Below are 20,392 nucleotides of genomic sequence, written 5' to 3'. Positions count from 1 at the left end.
TAGACATTGTCAGGCCATTGCCAGAATGGCACCAGATGTTGCAGCATTAATAAGCCATAATATCAAGTGCTGCTTATCCAACCTTTCAGAGCCCTAAAATAACACTCATAGACCTTAATGAGATCTAATTATGCACAAGGTTCTTATTCAGAGCAATATGACGATAATTGCATCTGTGGCTTTTTACACTTGGTCGTCATGTTGGCCAGTAAATTGCTTCTGTTTCTCCCTCACCGTCTGTTTGTCTGCCCTTCTCCTCGCTCTCTCTCTCTCCTCTTTCTCTGTCTCCTTTCCTGTCTTTCTACAGTCAACAGTGTGAAGTGAACTATCTCACCTATCCACTCTGGTCTGCGACCTAATGAACATTTCTAAATGGCCATGACCAGCTGGTTAAGAGACTAATGTAGCAGCTATTAGCCAAAGTGGTTGTTTCCTCACAGAGTCATCTATGGAAAGCAGCATTAGAGGGCCAGTGGACAAGTGGACAAGGACAGACAGATCCCTCTTTTCACACCTTTTTCCTCCCCTGTACACACATATAGAGTACGTCCATGCACACAGTTTGCACATCCTGGCACAGCATGTTTATCTTTCACATTCTACAGCAAACAAACCATGTGACGTATTTTCAACCCACAGAGCATTAGAGCTTATTAGGTCCACAAGGTGTGATTGTATGTGTGTGTGTGTGGGTGTGTGTGTGTGTCTTATTAGGAAAATTCAGTTTCACTCAAGGTCTCAGCACTGCGGTTGCAGACCACTGGCCATTGATTATTCATAGACTCTGTGATTGGGTCCATTAATACAAGATTAGGGGAGGAACCGATGCTCATTTATGTGTGTGCGCGTGTGTGTACTGAAGTTGAATTGTAATGAATTCTCACTTTGTGTTTATCTAGAGTTCATCCACACAAACATTATATAGGTACAGTATATAAAGCAAAAAAGCACATTAACTTGCCATGAAAATGTTTAGCTGCTTATTAACAAAAACCCATTAGTTTCATTTAACGGTTGTATGATAAGCAGCCATAAAACTAAAGAAACGCGCTGCCTTTGTTTAAAAATGAGCAGCTGAATTCAAACAGTGAAAAGGGAATATTTTAACCACCATCATTTACAACATACTGTAAGATTTCAACCTAATAGCATTTGTTCTTCAATTGAAACTTAATCTGGGTAAATGGTGCTTAAATGTTTAAATCACATTTACAGGCTGTCAACTGATCTGATGTTCTTCACATGGTCACCCTTGGTTTGAATGAAAATAAATTGATGGAAAATGAGAAAGGATTCTGCGAAACGGGGTTGAAGAGACCTTTTGGATCGTAGCTCCCCCAAGTGGGCATTTTTGACATATAACTGAATCTTGAAGCCAGTGAAGAAAATCACACATGAACACACACCACAGGAGCTCTCAGGGGGGCTGATACTTCTTATATGTGGACAAGAGAGATAAAATGATTTCCAGTAAATTGTCTGGGATTGCTCCAGATAAAGAGGTCACTGTTACTTATCATGAAAAAGGCAGTCTAGGTTTTCCTCTCTACTTCTTTCACACAGGCACAAGCGACCAAGTGAGCAGCAGACACTTCCATATATCACCATCCTCATCATCATTATCATCATTAACGTAATCATCATAATCATCAAGTGGAGGAGATTGCGTTGGTATTTGACCTACAGGAGCTCAAATATTGTAGTTTACTGAATGATCACAAGGATGATGTAAGAAAAAAAAATCTTTTCTTGTCTCACATTAGCCCGTGTGTGCAGGTTTTGCCTTTTAGTTCCACTTTTGCGCTGAGGCGGTGAAGTTTTAATTTGGGAAGACATTCTCATCAGTACACCGAATTAAAGATTTGGCCATTACATCTTACAAAGGTGGAAATTGTAAAACGCAAGTAAAAGCAGCCCCACAAGTTTAGGTTGACTTCTTTGTTTGGCAACTAAAGAAAAATAATTTAAAAAACTAATTGTATAGAAATAATTTATAGAAACAACTTATTGTATGGCTATGTGGGTATGGGCACGCTATGAAAATAATCTTGAGAGCTTAAAAGTAATAACTAATTTCAAAGTACTGCATTGAAAGCAACATAGCATTACTGAAAATGTAATTCAGTGTGGAAGAAATTAGAAAAGTAAGGTGCACTTGAAATAAAAGCAAAAGGTCGGTTTCTTTGGATCATTCTTAGTTATTAATTATTTACAGGTAATAAGATAAACACCAATGTTGTAGTGGGTCAAAGTTTTATAATTTTTTTAACAAGTGAAAAAGACTTGTTGCATGTGATGAGGCGGTTAGCATTGTTGCCTCACACCAAAAAGGTCTTGGGTTTAAATCCACTGCCTGGCTTGGGCCTGAGTCTGTGACAGACTAACTGTCCAGGGCAAATTTTGTATCCCACCTCTCAGCTCCATGACAACCAGGATAGGCTCCAGCCTCACCACAACCCAGAAAATGATAAATATGGATGGATGGATGGATGGAGCATCCATTTTAATGCATATGTGCAAAACGTAGGAGAGTACGCACACACGGAAAGAAACATATAATTAAACTATCATCATCCGATTCAAATAGGTGCTCCAATGGGTTAAGTACAGTAATCCATGATATGGAGTCTACAATGTAAGAGTGAGATTTTCCTTATATTATTAGTCAGAGAATTTGTATCAGTTCAGCATGATGCAGATGGATCCTGTGTTCTGCAGACAGTAAGTAAACATCTGTATACTTACATAACATCACACAAATACAACAAATTGCCATAAAGGCAGGCAGTAGCTTTTGCGTATAGTTTGAGGACTGGATGAACTTTGTGATCAGTAAACTCTCATGTAGTATGTTTTGCACATTGTACTCTGGAAATACGGAGACTGAATGCAACATGTGAACTTGTAATCTTCCATGTTTAAGTCTCAAATACTCACACACAGTCCAACACACAAATACAGTACATAACAATACAATACACCAGAGGTGTGTCGTGCAGTGCTCTGCACATTTGTGTACAGAGGTAGCGCACCTGCCCGGGCATCATGCTGTCCGCGGTGCTGAAACAGTGACGTAGACCGTTCTGTTAATCACGCATCCTCTCTTCTCCTGCCATTTTTGTGCTACTGGCTAACTTGCTAATCAAGGGGTCTCCATCAGCAGGAGGCGGAGAAGACTGCAGGCGGCAGAGAGAAGCAGTCAAATCAAAGGACCTGAGTCTTCCCTGGAGAATCGGGGAGTTCCCGCACACAGGAAACTCTTGTTAGAAAGGCTACACAATGTCCGATTTCGACAGCAACCCGTTCGCAGACCCGGATTTCAGCAATCCTTTTCAGGTAGCTGACACGGCTAGCTAGCAAGCAAGCAAGCTAGTATACGCTTGAAAACCCACTGAGGCCAAACTCACTTTAGCATCCCTGCTTGCAGAATGAGCTAATCATCAAATTTTATTCCTCGATAGTTTTGTAGAGGGAGTGCCGAATAATTACATGGTCACAATTCACTGTTGCTGGGGATATCTATTGTAAACGAATTTAAAGGAATTATGTCATTTGAGAACAAAGACACATTATGTCAACGTTAGCTAGCTGGATAGCATTAGCTCTGCCCACCGTCTGTAAACACTCGCTGGCCACTGCTAGCTTGATGGACAGTTTACCGGGTGGCTAGCTTAGGACAGGTGCATTTTTGTGCTCATATCACAGTGTTATGTACTTTCACAGTATCCAGCAAACATTTGGCTGCCTTTGCAGTCATGTAGACTAATATTTTGGAAACACAGACACGTACATCTGTTTTCGATGTTAAGCAAGGGAACAAGCTATTAATTTCTGCTACAGCTTGTATTTTATTCCACCTTTTATAAACCACACGCTTCCAGAAATCTTAAGGCTTTAATTTCAAGCAACTGTTGAGTCCCCTTTACTTGAAGCTGTGTTTATCAGGGTGTTTAAACTTGCGCGTTTTTAGCTTTTCACAAAACATGGTGGAAAGCCTTAATATTAGTAGAATACCATCATTAAAGTGAGATATTTACATGTTGTTTATGTAAACTTCTCACCGCTGATTTTCAGAAACTAAAGACCGTCTAACGGCATCTTGTGAATGAAGCTTTTGGTCTTGCAGTTTTAGTTTTAACTCCCTAAATTCCTATGTGGACCTCTCTGCCCTGTAGGATCCTTCGGTGACCCAGGTGACACGATCTGCCCCTCCTGGTGGTCTGGAGGAGTATAACCCCTTCACAGACGCCAGAACGGTCAGCTTTACGGGCAACTTCATTGATGAGTAGTGTGCATGCATGCGTTTAAGTGCTTCTTAGTCAGTGACCTCGTTTTTATCCCTTACCCTCATCCTCTTTCTCTCCTCCTCCTCTCAGTCACAGAGGATTTCAGTGACAAAATATGACTGTGGCCTAATTACACTTTTTCTTAATGCTTGCACAAATATTAACATAGAGAATCTCTGCTGGATTACAGGCAGCCCCAAGAAACACCCCCAAATCTACTCCAGCACCTTCCCAGAACACACAGCCTGCCATCATGAAGCCCACAGAAGAGCCGCCAGCTTACTCACAGCAACAGACTCAGGTAAAACACACAGGAGCATTTATATACATGTTTCACATCCAGTTTTCTTCTCATTTTTTTGTTTCAGTTAGGTTGTCAACATGTTTTTGTCATTTGCAATTCAAACTAAACATATTTGGTTAGTCGCACTATGTTTTTTCTCATCTTTCTACTAAGTTAATAATATAAAAAGAGCCGTGAGTGTGTTATAGCCATTAAACACACAGTGCCCAATGTGCAAGTGCTGAAAAGTAATTGAAAACATGGCTGTGAAACATTTCTTGGGAAGCAGTGTGTTAACATCAGTTAATGTCTAGCTTGGAGTTGATGAAGAGATGGAGTTTTTTGTAAGTATGACAAGTAAAGAGGGTCAGAGTGCAAGTGAGGTAGATAAGAGAGAAAAATCTGTCAGACAGAGGTGGACATCAACAGCTGGATTTATTCTGTAAAAGCAGGCCTATACAAGAAAAATGGAAATGTAACCTGTTAGGCCAAGAAGCACAAATGTGTAGATCATTGCATCGCTGAGGATACTCATTAACAGAAGGTCCAGAAGGACGCAAAAAAATCAAAGAAAATTTTGGCTTGATGGCGTTGTTTTTTCAGTCTCAAATTTTACCTGTGAAGAATGGTGGAGGTTTTGTTATTGGGGTTTATACGGCTCCCAAGGGAACTCTTAACTCTGACATTAATCTTTGATTTTATTGCTGACAGAAGCAACGGGATGAACCTGAATTTACAGTCAAAGCAGCTAAAATGCACTTTAGAGGGAAGATGTTGAAGTTTCCACAGACTAAAGACTTTTCAGAAAGATTAATTTACTGGTCTGAGAAAAAACTCAAGGGAGTCAACTAGGACTGTAGAACTTAAACATTATTAATAGAAATACTGCTTATGTTTTTAAGAGCTACTCACAGCATTGTTAATCACATTCTTTGAAAATAAGCTAGTATTTTTAATCTTGCTGAATAAGTGGTACTTTGCACATCTTACACACAGTGCTGGATACGTTTGAAAACATGGGCTAATGTTAGCAGTCTCTCCAACAGCAGACGTCTTTCCTTACATGTCTGTGCAGAATGTAGTTGTACATTTTTCCAATCAAGTGGTTATAAGCTACTGCACTCTCGACACAGCCTAGATACGAGTGGGCTGCAAACTCACACTAGTTTGCGCAGCTGTCTGTCTCATTTCCCACCTGCTTGTTTACAATTTCCCATCAGAGAAAGAGAGAGGCACTGCTTTCTATGGTGGGTCGCTTTAGTTAACCAGCATTTCTGTTGCAGACTAGCAAAAGCAGCAGTGTTCAAATATCCTTTTTTAGCTAGCTCTGTAGATCCCTGTGTACAAAAAAGAAGAGTTAAAGGTGGCTAGCGAGTCCCAGAGAACCTAGACTTTGGGCTCTATGTGTTAAAGGTGATCAAAATTGAAAAAGAACCAAAAATGTGCAACTGTCCCCATACTTGCAACACTACAACACTCTGTCCTTTCCTCTTGGTCTTCATATACTTATCTGATTTCTGATGGCCTATCAGCGGCGTAATGAGGTACTGCCTTTTCATTTAACGTTTCCTGCACCCTTTTATGTCACTGTCTTGAATAGTGTGGATCCATTTAATGACCCTTTTCCACCTGTAGCATCACTTTAGAGTTGTATAGAACTAGCTGTTAGAGGCAAGTGAGTGAACTGCAGTTGTTGATACGTTTTAAAATCAGAGCCCGTATTTTCCCTTGTTAAACTAACATGTCTGAGCTTTCCCTGAGTGACAAAACCTTTACTTACATCATTGTACTTCATGTCATACCTGACCTCTGTCAGATGTTGGATTGTGAGCTTTAAGATCACATCTGTGTTTGTCTCAGGACCAAGCGCGTGCTCAGGCTGAGTTGTTGAGAAGGCAGGAAGAGCTGGAGAAGAAAGCAGCAGAGCTCGATCGTCGAGAGAGAGAGTTACAGTCCCACGGAGCCGTCGGAGGTCAGTCAGTCCATCAGTTACCCATTTGAATCACTCGCACGCTTCAACCTCAAAGTCTGAATTCTGGGTCCCACTCAGAGCTGGACTAGCAACAGCGCTGATCTAAAAGTTGACTTCTTACCTTGACACTAACATATCGGGCGTGGCGCACAATTTGTGAAGAGCATTTTAATTCTGTGCAGGTACAGTTTTACACAAGTATGGAACAGGAAATGTTCCAGTTTAAGTTTTGCACTGTGCCAAAAAATGTCCAGTTGATCAAATGGACCAAAGTGTGTTGCTGTGTGTGAGTGCATGTGTATGTGCGTGTGGTGCAGGATGGGAGTGAAAGCGACACACAAGCTATATATCTTAGTGAATGTCTGATTTACAAAATTGGAAATTTAATACAAGTTGCATAAAATAAATAAATGGTGATTGACAAACACAGTTTTATAACGTAAAAGAAAGTATTTCTCTGTATTTGAATTAAGAAGGCATAATGTTGTAGTGCATGTTCATGTTTAAATGTACATAGGACAAATCTAATTGAAGTAGAATTGAATAGACTGAATGAAAGAAACATTTCATGTCAATCACTCATACTTTATTCACATTTACTAATTGTAGGATAATGTCCGTGGTGATAATAACTTGTAACGTATTTTTTTCTGCCTTGTTAAGATTCTTGCAAACAAATCTGTTAGTATATTTAATAATATTTTAGATTTAGATGAAAAAGCTCAACATCCAACCACTGCTTCGTTTCTCCACGCAGGGCGGAAGAACAACTGGCCTCCACTACCGGAGAAGTTCCCTGTTGGTCCATGTTTTTACCACGACATTGCAGTGGACATCCCTGTAGAGTTCCAGAAGACTGTAAAGATTATGTACAACCTTTGGATGTGTAAGTGTACTATTTAGCACACCTCATCAATTTCTTTCTAAATTAACCACATCAAGTGGTTAATGATGCAAGTTACCTAAGAAACATCAACCGTTTGGTCATTCACAAGAATCTGTATAGAAAATGTTGCTTAGTATAAGTTTAGGTTTAATCTGAGGTTCTTTGTCATCTTTGTTTATCAGTCCATGCAGGCACGCTCTTTGTGAACATGTTTGGCTGTTTGGCCTGGTTCTGTGTGGATCCAACTCGTGGCGTAGATTTTGGCCTGGCTATGCTCTGGTTTCTGCTTTTTACCCCATGTTCTTTCGTCTGCTGGTACAGACCGCTTTACGGGGCTTTCAGGTAAGCTGAAACATGAAAAACCAAAAAGAAGAACACTGCCTTTCCACTGATATTTGGGGTCTAAGTCTCTATAAATATGTGGGTTCAGTTTTTATAGTTGAAATACAATAAATTGTATACACAGGAAGGTTGGAAAAAGACACCAAAAAAAGAGATTGGGAGAGTAGGTCTAGGTGAACACAGACCTACAGGTATGTTCTCCAAAATCATTTCTGCTTTATCTCCTGTGTCTGTGGCCGATCAAGGCTATCTTAAATAAAAACACTTACTGCCTGTCTTCTTCTTAAAGGAGCAGCTCAGGGATTTAAAGTCCCACTTCTGTGTGCCCAGAAGAACAAGCTCACACAGCATTTCTCAAACATCACAAACTCTCAGCTTCTATAAAAACTGAACAGATGTGCACCTTCCTTTTAACACACGTAAATTAACTTAAGATAAAGTTAATAGTGTTCCAAATATGAAACTGGTAAAAAGAGTTGGGCAGCTGACTTTGCCATGTTCTTACCATGCACTCAACTATTTCACGCATAAAGGCTTTGAGAGAATGAGGGAAGGATTAAGTAATTAATGTTTGATGGAGGATGAACTAGTGGCACAGTTTGACTTTATTCCCTCCACATTGCTCTCTTACCGTTTCTTTTTTTTTTCCACCGTAGGAGCGACAGTTCGTTCCGCTTCTTTGTCTTCTTCTTCGTCTACATCTGTCAGTTTGGAGTTCACGTTCTACAAACCATTGGCATCACTGGTTGGGGAACATGGTGAGTATTTTGTACTTGAGCTGATCCAGGCACCGTAGATCAGTGTGCACTGAAGATCACATTGTCATCTTGGTTTTTTTCTTTGTCTTGCCAGTGGTTGGATTGCAGCTCTAACTGGCCTGAACACCAGTATCCCTGTAGGAATCATCATGTTACTCATCGCAGCCCTCTTTACTGCTCTGTCTGTGGGCTCCCTCATTATGTTTAAAAAGGTAACACAACACAAAGACGGCATCCTTACAGTGACAAAGGATATTATTAGTAAAAGGTTTTGCTGTGACAATAGAGACGCTGTAAAAGTGAGATGTGGCACTCTGAGAAATCAGTGGGAGAATTTTGGAATGCCAAAGATGGCAGGAGTGCCGAGCAAATCGACAGCTGAAGCGGGAAATATGAGAGCCAGTTGGGCAGTGGCAGACAGATCTACTTGTAACTGTAGTAAAGAGTTAGGGTAGTGTACTCTATAATATCTGCTCTCTGGATTGCAACCTAAACGAGGTCATGATGTTCTGTATTTCGCATTTTGGGCAAAGTCACCAAATCAAATGTAAATGAAGATTCAATCAATTCAGTTTTTATGTGAAGTTGACCTCCGAAATTAAAGTTATGGCTCGTTCTCCATTCATTTTAATTGGGGCTTTGGTTTTATTAGCTTGGAATAAGTGCCCGCAAATGTTGCCAGGATGGCTGCCAATAAAGAAGACTTAAGTGGACAGAGAAGAGGGAAACATCTAAACTAGGGATCTAAAACTACAGCCCACTATGATCCTAAGTTGGCCTTTTAGTAGTGTATCTCCTCCTTTCTCTCACTATAAATTTAATCCTTGTGATGGCTTAGAACAAAGAAAAAGAAGTGCAGTCTCCACAGTGTGACTCAGTTTTTCTATTTGATAAAAAAATGTTCTTGTAGTAAATGAAACAAATCTGTTACAAAACTGCTTTTTTGACTGTTAAATCAACAAAATTTCAAAGGTTTTTATCAATTTGCAGAAAAGACTCTTTAAAATCTTTTTTTAGTTTATAGTGAAAGATCAGAGAGTTTTTACTTTGCTGGTGTTTTTAAAAAAAATCTGAAATTAATGCCACTCTCCACATTCTCCAGAGCTGTCCGGTGGACCAGATTGTATTTTTTTTCCCAGCCCATTCTGGCCCCTTATGTTTGACACCCCTGGTCTACATCATCTTGTAGTGTGTTAGAAATAAGAATAGTGCTGTATGCCAAGAAGAATCAGTGCTATGACTGGACAGGAAGAGAAACATCTTTCCTATCGTGCTGTGCTGCAGTTCTTTTGGGAAATTTAAACCAAATAAATTGATTGCAACTAATTCCTTGTCTTCTTTCCACAGGTGCACGCGCTCTATCGCACCACCGGTGCTAGTTTTGAGAAAGCCCAGCAAGAGTTTGCGACCGGGGTCATGTCTAACAAGACCGTTCAGACTGCAGCTGCCAACGCTGCAGCCAATGCTGCATCCAACGCTGCTCGCGGGGCCTTCAAAGCTCATCCATAAACAGATGTGGTACACGTGCTCAGTGCTCATTTAAACACACACGCATATACTTAAACACACACACACACAGAAAAAATGGAGATGCACAACTCTGGCCCTGCTGGTCCTCGGATCAAATTGATAATATTTGTGAATGTTTGCCCTGCACCGACACACTTTGCTTAAAAAGTGTGAAGCAAAATAACGGAAAAAACGATCGGAGTTGTCCATCTTCACTTTAAATCATATATCAGCTCTCCTGCATCCACCTGGTCAGCTTTTCAGTCAGGTGACTATCTGCTCACATCCCACAAAACATCCAGCAAGTGACTCAAGGTGTGCTCCGACTGTGTGAGATTTCATCGCACACGCTTGCGCACTCCTTTACTCTCCTTGTTCGTCTGTCCCCTCGAGGTGATCCTAGGTCAGGTAAAGGTCGCAGCTCGACCATACCTTATTTCTGTGAGGGTGATGACCCCGAAACAGTTTCCTGTCTGATAAATGAAAAGTGATCTGACCGTGGTGTTTTGCACATAGTTTGGTTTTCTTGCCCGTATACTGAAAGTGGCTGGGCCTCTGTGCGAATGTCTGCTTCACTCCAAGAAAATTGTGGCTCTGATTTCTTTCTTTCTTTCTTTCTTCTTTTTTTTTTTTTTTTTAATATAATCCAGTGCTCCGTCATTAAGCTCTGAAAGGTAAATGGTACCTTGTCCTATATCTGTGCTTTTGTTGTGAGACAAGTACCATTCTTGTTATAGTAAAAGACAAAACAAACAAAAAAAAAAAATCACAAGAATAGGAAAATGTCTGTATGTTCTTATATAAGGACCTGCCCCCCCCAACAACACCTGCCAGGTGAGCCATTTTTTTCCTGCTCTGTGTGCTACTTTGATTGACAACGTGGGCTGGGTCAGCATCTCTAGATTTGACAGCATGATAGCGGCATGCATGTTTAGCACACCCAAGGTAGCTAAGTCTTTGGCAAAGTCATTCTTCCCACTTCCTTTTGGTCCCAGCTACAAGGAGCTGGTTTTCGGTGAATGTCTGCCTACTTATCCTCCCTCGGTTTTGCTGTGAGGGCTGTTTGCATGTCTCGGTGGCTGCCTGACAGAAGATGACGGTTAAGAGAAGAAAATTGGAGGGAAAAGGGGAATGAAAATTGAATATTAGCTTTTTTTTTCCCCTTATGTGTGTATTAACGCAAAAACTGTGTGGCCCTCGGTTGTTTTTGTAGCTCCTCATACTCGAAAACTAACGCTGCTATGAATCTCAGAGGCGCTCAGTCGTGGCCTCCCGCTGTCGTGTTTCCTATTGAAAAGGATGCGTACCATTCATAGGGATCAGACCTGCCTTTTCTCACAGAAGAATCACTGTCCACAGTTCTGGATAAAGTGATAAAGCTATCATTTTTCCTGAGATTAACCTGCATACATAAACTTGTAAAAAAAACATTGACATCGTGTATATGTACACTACATAGGCTAACACTCCATTTTTGTTTTCCTCGGTCAGTAGTGAATTACTGGCATTTGAAGTTTTATAGCCAAAATAAGCATTAATATAACAGAAGATTGGACTTGGGGTGCCGTCACTATGATACACTAATTTATCTACAATAATAACAGTGTTATCCAGCACCAAGTTGTACAGACTACTGTCACTGATGTGAAATATGGATGTGGGTTTCTTCATTTTTTTTCTTTGTGCTTTAGCACCTCTCATGATGTTGGTGAGTGTGTGAAGATGTGCATGGCAGAAGACGGGTGATAACTGGCACTACTGTTATTAAAAATGTATAGCCTGAACTTTATCGTGGACGAAATGCTGTCAGTGTTAGCTAGCTGAGGCTCGGTAATTTGTCCTGAAAGAATAAGCCTAGATCTCTCGCAGTATTCTTTTGATTTGGACGTAATTTCATCAAAATTCATTGCACATTTCTTGTTTTATGTTGAACGTAGCGCAAGAGAAAAATGTTTTTATTTATGGTGTAATTTAAACTGTTTGCATTTTGTTTCCTTTTTGGTTTGTGTGGGTTTTTTTAATGACACTGTCATAGCATCAGCTAGATTTAAAGGTTTTTTTTAAGTGTTTAATGACTTTGCAACTTGACCTTGCAAGAGGTGTGCTTGTCGTACGAGGATGTGTGTTTATGGTCGGTATGAAAGAGGAAAAGAAATAAAATAAGCTCCCTCAAGTGTTATTCTATGTCCTGAAAAGCTGTGAGAAATCTACCAAATGTCCATACAGATTTGTTTTCAAATCTCAGTTTGTGGTGTGATCCCTTTCCATGTTTTACTTTGAGGTATTCTTTTTCCTTACATACACCCACATGAGTCCCATCTATCTATAGTTTCAAACAGTTGTTTTACAAAGCCATGCTGCAGTGGGTAATTTCTTGATGTATTTGATGAGCTGGTCAGCAGTACAGAACAATGTGTTTGAAGTTTGCCAACACAAAACTGTGTTTCGGACCTGTGACTATGTTATTTCACTGAATCAGAGAAAAAGAAAAGAAAAAAACTCATCCAGAAAGGGACACTTGTATATTTTGTAAAGTTGAAAAATCGATCCCCATTATCAAATCACGTGTAAAAAGAAGTAATGCACTCTTGTCTGGCCTTTGTCGCATGTGAAATAGTTTGAGTTTTGTATATTTATGGTATTAACATGAAATAAAATTTCAAAGAAATGATTGTGGATTTGTTATATAATTACAAATTTATCCTCTTTCCGTGATTTAAAAACAAAACAAAACAAAAAAAACATTAAGAATGACCATGGAGAAGGGTATCTGCTCAAATTCAAACTGTGTCAAAATGAGGAAGGAAAGGTGGTCTCGGAATTTCAGAAACTGCCGTTTTACTGGGAATTTTCCACACAACAATCTAAGGTTTACAGAGGATGAACTGAAAGAGAAAAATCGGTGAGCCGTAGTTCTCTAGGCAAAGATTGTGCTGATGCATGCAGAGGTCAGTGGAGAATTATTCAGCTTGAAGCAGTGTGACCAAAGGCAACAGTAACTCTCACATCTTGGTTGTAACTGCTTGTTATAATGAACCAAAGTATGCAGAAGATAATCTCTGAGCATACAATTAAACCTTGAAGCAGATGTGCTACAGATGTCACTCAGCTAACTAAAACTTGCTCTACCATTTGCAAGATGGTAGGCTCATTCTCATGACAATTTTTTTTTTTTTTTATTCATACATCCATTCATTTATTTATTTTACTGGTCATGTTTGAATACAAATTACTATTTTTTGGTGGCATACTAAACAAAAAGTTTAAGAACCACTTAGACTCCGAAGCCCGTGACACAGTTTGCAGGGTATCATACATACATGCTTAGAGATGAAAAGATTCACGAGATTTTCAAAAGTTAAACAAATGGATTTAATATAAAATTTAAAAATTGCCAGTAAACAAACAAAAAAAAAAACAACCAACTTGTTAATCATCTCATATCACTTCAGATTTACCTCACAAGCCTCTTAACACTGTTATGAGCTAATGTCCACCGTCCGTCTCCAGGGGTCAGTGTTTCATCAGGAAGTCTTGGCACAGTAGAAACAGAGTTTACACATTTCTAACACAGAGTAAAGAAGTCCTGCTTTATTTAAGCACGGGTTCTCTGTCCTCAGATATATCACCCTCTCATACACGAAGCCTCATACAGTGTTCCACTTATACTCTTTTGTTAATGTAACAAAAATAGCAGACAGTATATATTTAATCACAGTCATACTATGTGTTTGGATGTAAATCCATATCACAAGTTCACTTTCATTCTGCCTACTTGCTCTCAGAAAACAACACTAATGGAATTATTGCACATCTACAATGAATAAAAGCACTGCATCACATGAATCCTAACATATACAGAAACATTTAAATGGATGAATTAGAAATTAATACAATATGCAGCAATGTGAAATGATTTAAAGGCAGAGTGCAAAATAAAATAAGCTCCAATTGGAAAACCATCAAACTGCAATGGAGGTTCACTTTAATCAGCTTTGCAAAAGTGTCCAAATCACTCACGAGTGGGTATGAAGTGTAATGACCCAGTGGGAGGTTTTTTCAATCCTTATCTTTTCCTTTTGGGCACCTTCACAAAGCCAGACTTGTGTTTATGGCTTTCTGCATGTCATACGGTATTTCATGATAAACCACCTGCTTCATCTTGCTGCTTTAGCCCATCACGAAGCCACACACAATGAAACATCTGGCAGAGCTCTGTTTTCTTTTGTTTGTTTCTGCATACGCACACACAAACTGTTATTAAGCTACACAATCAGTTAAACAGGAGGAGCTCCCTTTGAAACTAAAAATCCCTTCTGTGGTGATTTTCAACTTAAAGCGTTTAAAAAGAGTCTCAATGTCCTGCTACCACAGAATCAGAGCACATAGGCATTTAAGAAACCTCAAGTTAATGTCTATCACCAGAAGTGGCAAAAGTACAGATTTTCTTTACTCAAGCATTATTATTAATAAAATATTTGTACAAGAATGTTGCTGGGTGTTTGAGTTGTTGAATCTGGTAGTGGTTAGTGATCGAACCCTATGAATGAACATAATGATGGTTAAAACAAATAAACTGCCTTTCTGGCCGTGTTTAACATGTTAAATCTAAAAACCTATCCACTGCCAATCCAATTTATTTCACTAACCTCCTGCTATTCCAGCAAAAAAAAAAAAAAAAAAAGTATAAGTATATAAGTTTTCCTCCTTCTCCAGCTTTACCAGAGATTTTTAAACTGAAGTTCTAAAAGGGGGGAAGCATTTTATTCCCTTTTCAACTGCTCATCAGGTAGTCTCCATCACGAGAGAGTAATTGTTTTTTTTTAAAGTCGGGGGGGGGGGGGGGGGGGGGGTGGTGTTATTAAGGCCGTTTACAACAATCAGCTGATTTTATCCAGACTATCACGAGGGGGGAAGAAAATCCCCACTGAGAAACAACTGTCCTCCCTCCACGAAGTTGTAGTCCACATCAGAGAAATTACACCGTGGGTGATCTTCTGCAGCTTCCCAGGTTTTCTAAAGGCTCAGAGCAGGCAGATCAGACTTTTCCCATCCTCAATCTCCTCCTGAACTTTATCGCTGGAAGTAGCGATCTCGGCCTGTGCAGACAGAACGGCACACAGGAAGGTTGCTAGCGTTCCTCCTATCGCTGTGTAGAACGCCCAGCCAAGTGAACAATTAAATGGTCGAAACGGCAACGCATCGGAGCCACAGTAGAACTTCACCTTCTCTGAACCCCAACCAGCAGGGTACAGCATGAGGCCGACCATCAGTAACAGGCCTGGAGGAAGAGCAGGTGATGATATGAGGGGTTTAGTCATGTCAGAGCTGAAGGTTTGAACAAATCGCAGTGCAGGTGGGAGAATAGTGAGTCAACTTTGCTAAAGACAACACCAATTTTTCAGCTGACGAGCTGATTTGTAATGGGTGGAGAGAACTTTGACCCTCATCCTCAGTGGTGATATCACGTAATTACAGACTACCTACTCAATAAAGCTGGGCAGTCAAACCCGCCTGTGTGATTCATTGCAAAATATGCAGTGGTAAGATTAATAAACTTGGGAAAGTATGATGAACATCAGATGTTGTAAAGTCAGATGTTGTAACTTGCCAACACAAAAGCAGTACTGACATTCCTTACAGACTATGGCATGATTTCAAAACTGAGCTCGAACAGCCTTGCTTGCACAGACTTGATGTGATAGACGCTATACTGGCATATTAGCAATAGCTCTGGAGCAAGTGATATGCAGCTCCTCAGTTTCTTGAATTTGACCATGATTCAGCACTGCTATTCTTGAAATCAGTTCCTGTAACATACAACATCTAGTATTAATGGTGAATGAACCCAGTAGATTCATGGCAATGAAAAAAGAAGAAAGAAAAAAAACTTATATTCATGTATTTGTTGTATGTTTGTAGCCTCATGGCAAGTCAGCTATAATAAGTTCAAGCCCACTGCAACCCTAAATTCAATAAACAATTATGGAGGGTTGGTTTGCAGGCTTGTTATTTTTCTAAGAGTAAATATATGGAAACTCAGAAACTTTGTGTCTGGACTCAAAAATGAATCTGTCTTGATTGAGACTGGTCTTTTTAATAAATCCTTCTGTTTATAATGTTTCTATTTTACTACTTTATTTGACACCTGACTGTGTTATAGTATATTAATTGTTTATTTTTATTGCCATTTGCTGGATTGAGGTATGATTTCTGCCACCTATCCAACAACTATTCTTCATCTTCATCTTTCACGGGCGGTCGTTGCTCAAGAGTTGGCAGTTTGCCTTGTACTCGGAAGGTTGCCGGTTCGAGCCCCAGCTCCAGTGGTCAGAGGGCCTGGTGGTGCCAGTGTCCAGCAGCCTCGCCTCTGGGGCCCCCCAGGGCAGCTGTGGCTATAATGTAGCTTGTCATCACCAGTGTGTGAATGTGTGGATGACTGACTGTGTAAAGTGCTTTGGGATCCATAGGGACTGAGTAAAGCGCTATACAAACACAGACCATTTACCATCTATTTGTGTCATATTTGTATAAATCATAACGACCAATAAATATGAACACTTAAAAAAAAATGTTTTTCACTGAGAAAACATAGGGAATTGTAATCCCCCCCGCATTTAAGTTTCTTTTTAAAAAAAGAAGGCTAGAAATGGCCAGCAGAGGGCGACTTACATGGTTACAAAAAGATGTCCTGATCTCACGAAACCCCTTTTATGGTGAATTTATTTATTTATTTATTTATTTATTTTTTATTTTTTTTCATTTTGTATACTATGAGATAAAAACCTAAAAAAACTTAGATATGTAATTTCTGAAATCAGTTTTCATTGATATTTTGTAAACAGTAGACTACATACTAGTATACTCTGGGGTGACCCCTTAATCTGACTGGTAACTGGTTTTACTCCAGCAACTTTATTATATATGCCCTTTCATACTATAATTTATTTATGTCATAAAATAAAAAACATTTCAATTTAGTGGAAGCTGTCCTCAGAGCATAGTTTACATATATATGAAGGTGGGAGGGGGCACATGATTACTTTCTGTAACAAAGATACTTAACACATACATACAGATTAACAATTTACCTGCAACAGCCTGAAGCAGTCCACAGATGTTGAATATGCTCTTCTTCAGGATGCTCTGAAAACACAGGCTGAAGATGGAGATAAAGGCCACACACCCAAGCACTAATGTCCCCGCTGCCAGAAACAACATGGCAGCCTGCCAGAAGCCGCTGGCCACTTCTCCAAATGTCGTGGCATAGGGCCCACAGTTCACCTGCGAGGTCCCAATACGAAGGCAGCGGTTGTAAAGGCCGAGAGATGGCCGGTACTCTGAGTCCACTCCTGCCCTGGTCCCGCTGGTGTCATTCCGAGGCGATCCCAGCAACCAATCCGGGCTCATGAATGCAATGAGCTCAGCAAAGGCCACTACAATACTGAGTAGGGTCCACAGCATGGAACGGCACGTTACAATAACATGGCACATGGCTTTAGCTCAGAGAAGGTAAAAAACAATGATGAAAAACTTAATAAAAATTCTTGAAGCCCTTTAAGCTATTGGAGAGTTTCAGTTCCCTTCCTTAGAAAGAGAAAGGTCTGTTAGGTTCCCTGCGCAGATCCAGATGGGCTGCTGATCTTATCCTCTCAGAGCAGATGTTGTCCCTTCTCTCACCTCTTCTTTGCCTTCTTCCTCTTTGAGGTAATGTTTGGCTTCAGACATCCCAAATGGCAACAACGCACCAAATCAGCTTCTTTTAGTCATGATACCGCCTGAACAGCAAGCCTAAATGAACAGAGACACACTGAAGTCAGCAACACAACAAGGACAGGGTGTAAGAAACATCTACAAATGATTCTCCTTAGGCTTTCCAGATGACAAACAGTGTCCAATTTGTACCCTCTGTCATCAAACATTCATCCTTACCAAAAACCTACTCCCAAAGCGCTACTTTAAAGTCAAAAACAGCTTGTTATGAGTGTGTAATAAGGCAAACTTCCCAGTGTGTGCTAGAACAGTCATGATGAATCACAATGCAGAGTTTATTCTGTCCTCGTTTTACTCATGGTAGACATCTGGCTGGTTGATTTTATCTGCAATGGGATAGAAACTGTGTGTTTTGCCACTAAGCAGGTGTTAGCGCAGAGCAGTACAAAACTCTGTTACAGCATGCCACATTTGACAGAATCAAACAAAAGCCACTTTCAGTATTCACTAAAGTGGGTGGCTCCACATTTTTGATTTGGTAGATTTTATTTTTGGCCGGATGCCTTTCCTGATGCAACCCCCAAGGAATTTGTGTCTCCTCCTGGAATCAAACCATTAATCTTTCACTTGGGAAATGTGTAAACCACTACACTATGGAACCACTGATAGAATCACACAATATAATGTGCCATATCCTCGCCGCTGTCACAGGCAGACACAACATCAATGGGATCCTTCAGTTCACTGCTTAAATTACAGCCTGAATAAATGAATGTACATCAGCATTAGTTACTGGCTTTCATTAAGCTTAGCAAAGCAAAATGCATTTCTTTGTTCTTTATTCAACAGAAATAAAATCTGTATTAGTGCAATGGCCAGAAGTCCCAACAATCAATGGCACTGTTGCTGCATTATGATTTACTTGCTGTGACCAGATTGGCCTCGACGCATCCTTGGTCTTAGGGGAGCAATGAAGTTTCTTGGAAACCCTCTGATGTCATGAACCAGCTGCATGATACATACAGAAAAATATGCAGGATGTGTTATCTTCACTATCTTGGCAGATCTCACTGGTAGATCCAAGGGAAACCTGTGTCTGTGCATTCCCCCAGACAATATTTAAAGATTTTGTAAAAAATAAACTAAACTAACTAAACCTTCATTCATTTTCTAGTTCTGCAAAAGCAAAGAACTAAAAAAAATTCATGTCTTTTGTACAAAGGGAGTGGGAGATATTTCAGAGATCTCAAAATCTGGAACCATAAAACCAAACGAATATTTTTGGCACAGCTTGGCACCACTGGAGTTAAGACAGAAGGGGTTCTCCCGTCTGTATCAGTTATGAGAAACCATTAGTCAAGCACTTTATAGAGCCATAACTTTCACATAGAAGGGAGGAGAGGCTTGTTTAACTAATAGGAGTCAATGTTATTGCTCTAATTCTTGCTGAATGTGTCATTTTGCCAGTGATGAAAAGTTCAGCACAAAAAAAAATTAATTAAGAGCTATAAGTCACTCTGGTGACCTGCCAGGAATACTCCAAGTACAGCACCAGGAATCACATAATCAACCCTCCAGCCTCAATTAAAGGCGATAAATCATTACACCACATCTGTCACGATCCAAGTCATTTCAAGGCAAAACACTTCAGGAATTTCCAGACCAAGTATTATCTGTTACCCCTACACCGAATCACGTGAAGTCAGGATTAACCAGATCATAACAACAAAGTCGAAGCATGACGACATTTGAGTAGCAGGTATGAGATTTGGAACGGTTAAGCCGTGATTCAGTTCAGGGGGATTCAGTCATGTCTGCAGTCCCCTGTTGTGTTTGAAAGTCATGGCAGGATGTGTTTGTAGTTTGTGCACAAGTCTGCTTTGATTTTACTTGGACGGTGAAGCCGTCTTAAAGATTCCTAGTTAAATCTCATCTCGTCTGCTTGCGCTTGAGCAGAATTTTAGTGCTTCAGGACACTTGAACTTTATTCTCTTACTACTATCTCACACACTAATTAGAGATCACACAAAATTCCAGCTAAAGTACACTGTCTACAAATAATTACCCAGAGGGAGGTTAAACAGAGGGAGTGCATTTCAATTACAACTGGGCTGAGTAGAGATGAAGAAGATCCGCCAACATCACTGGTCGTTTTCAGCCCCATAAGGAAATGGCAGAAATAAACAGGAAGCAAACAGGAAGCATCAGTGTCTGTGCAAACGTTTTAGAGATTCACTCATGCATTGTGAGGATGACCTGTCAAACTACCCATCTAAACACAGTGTGTCTGAATGAGCTGTGAATCCGAATTTCAGGGAATTGTAGCTGTAAAGAAAAGACCGAGAACAATATAAGCAGGTATTTGAAGTGTGTTTATGTGTTTGAGGATGGTTTAGGGAGTGCCCTATTCTATTACAGTCCTTGAGATTGTTCCAGGCCTCTTCACACACACAATGGCTCCTTATTGTTATCACCGTTACCATTTGGCAGTCATATCACACAACAGCACTCACCGCACAGGCAACTTTTTAGCTCTATTTATAGAAATCATTACAATACAGAAATGGTGTTTTTAAGTGCGTGTGCATTGTGAGAAAATCAATGCGTGTTAATGTGGCTCTTTCAAGCGCACATAATCATGTG

At 40.0% G+C, this 20,392-nt stretch overlaps 2 protein-coding genes across 3 annotated transcripts in view; one reads left to right on the top strand and one right to left on the bottom strand.

The window, feature by feature from the left end:
• The first annotated feature begins 3,114 nt into the window (after positions 1–3,114).
• LOC308403624 (secretory carrier-associated membrane protein 1-like) lies at positions 3,115–14,897 on the top strand. 2 transcript variants are annotated; one of them, XM_080893210.1, is made up of 9 exons: positions 3,116–3,336; positions 4,176–4,256; positions 4,477–4,587; positions 6,430–6,541; positions 7,299–7,427; positions 7,610–7,769; positions 8,426–8,527; positions 8,622–8,739; positions 9,875–14,897. In XM_080893210.1, exons 1-9 carry the CDS (start codon positions 3,280–3,282, stop codon positions 10,034–10,036), a joined length of 1,032 nt encoding a protein of 343 aa, XP_080749336.1. In that variant the 5' UTR covers positions 3,116–3,279; the 3' UTR covers positions 10,037–14,897. The 2 variants fall into 2 exon arrangements, with proteins under 2 accessions (XP_080749337.1, XP_080749336.1); XM_080893211.1 differs by lacking the exon at positions 4,176–4,256 and having other exon boundaries at positions 3,115–3,336.
• A 136-nt stretch (positions 14,898–15,033) lies between these two features.
• LOC308403626 (LHFPL tetraspan subfamily member 2a protein-like) overlaps positions 15,034–20,392 on the bottom strand; it is a 10,378-nt gene continuing 5,019 nt past the window's right edge. The window contains exons 2-3 of the mRNA XM_080893213.1: positions 17,128–17,827; positions 15,034–15,317 (exon numbers count right to left, since the gene is read on the bottom strand). Of these exons, the coding sequence (XP_080749339.1) occupies positions 15,061–15,317; positions 17,128–17,530 (660 nt within the window). The 5' untranslated portion in view covers positions 17,531–17,827 and the 3' untranslated portion in view covers positions 15,034–15,060. The remainder of the gene's footprint in view (positions 15,318–17,127; positions 17,828–20,392) is intronic.

Source organism: Rhamphochromis sp. 'chilingali' (genome assembly GCF_963969265.1).
Source record: "Rhamphochromis sp. 'chilingali' genome assembly, chromosome: 10".
NCBI classification, from domain to species: domain Eukaryota; kingdom Metazoa; phylum Chordata; class Actinopteri; order Cichliformes; family Cichlidae; genus Rhamphochromis; species Rhamphochromis sp. 'chilingali'.
This window is presented reverse-complemented; position numbering and strand designations above follow the sequence as displayed.

What these genes read in the sequence shown, in the direction of transcription:
- LOC308403624 (XM_080893210.1), top strand. Translation starts at nt 3,280, where the DNA reads ATGTCCGATTTCGACAGCAACCCGTTCGCAGACCCGGATTTCAGCAAT. An exon ending in ATTTCAGCAATCCTTTTCAG is followed by an intron (nt 3,337 to 4,175) that starts GTAGCTGACACG and finishes TCTGCCCTGTAG; the next exon opens with GATCCTTCGGTGACCCAGGT. An exon ending in CCGCTTTACGGGGCTTTCAG is followed by an intron (nt 7,770 to 8,425) that starts GTAAGCTGAAAC and finishes TTTCCACCGTAG; the next exon opens with GAGCGACAGTTCGTTCCGCT.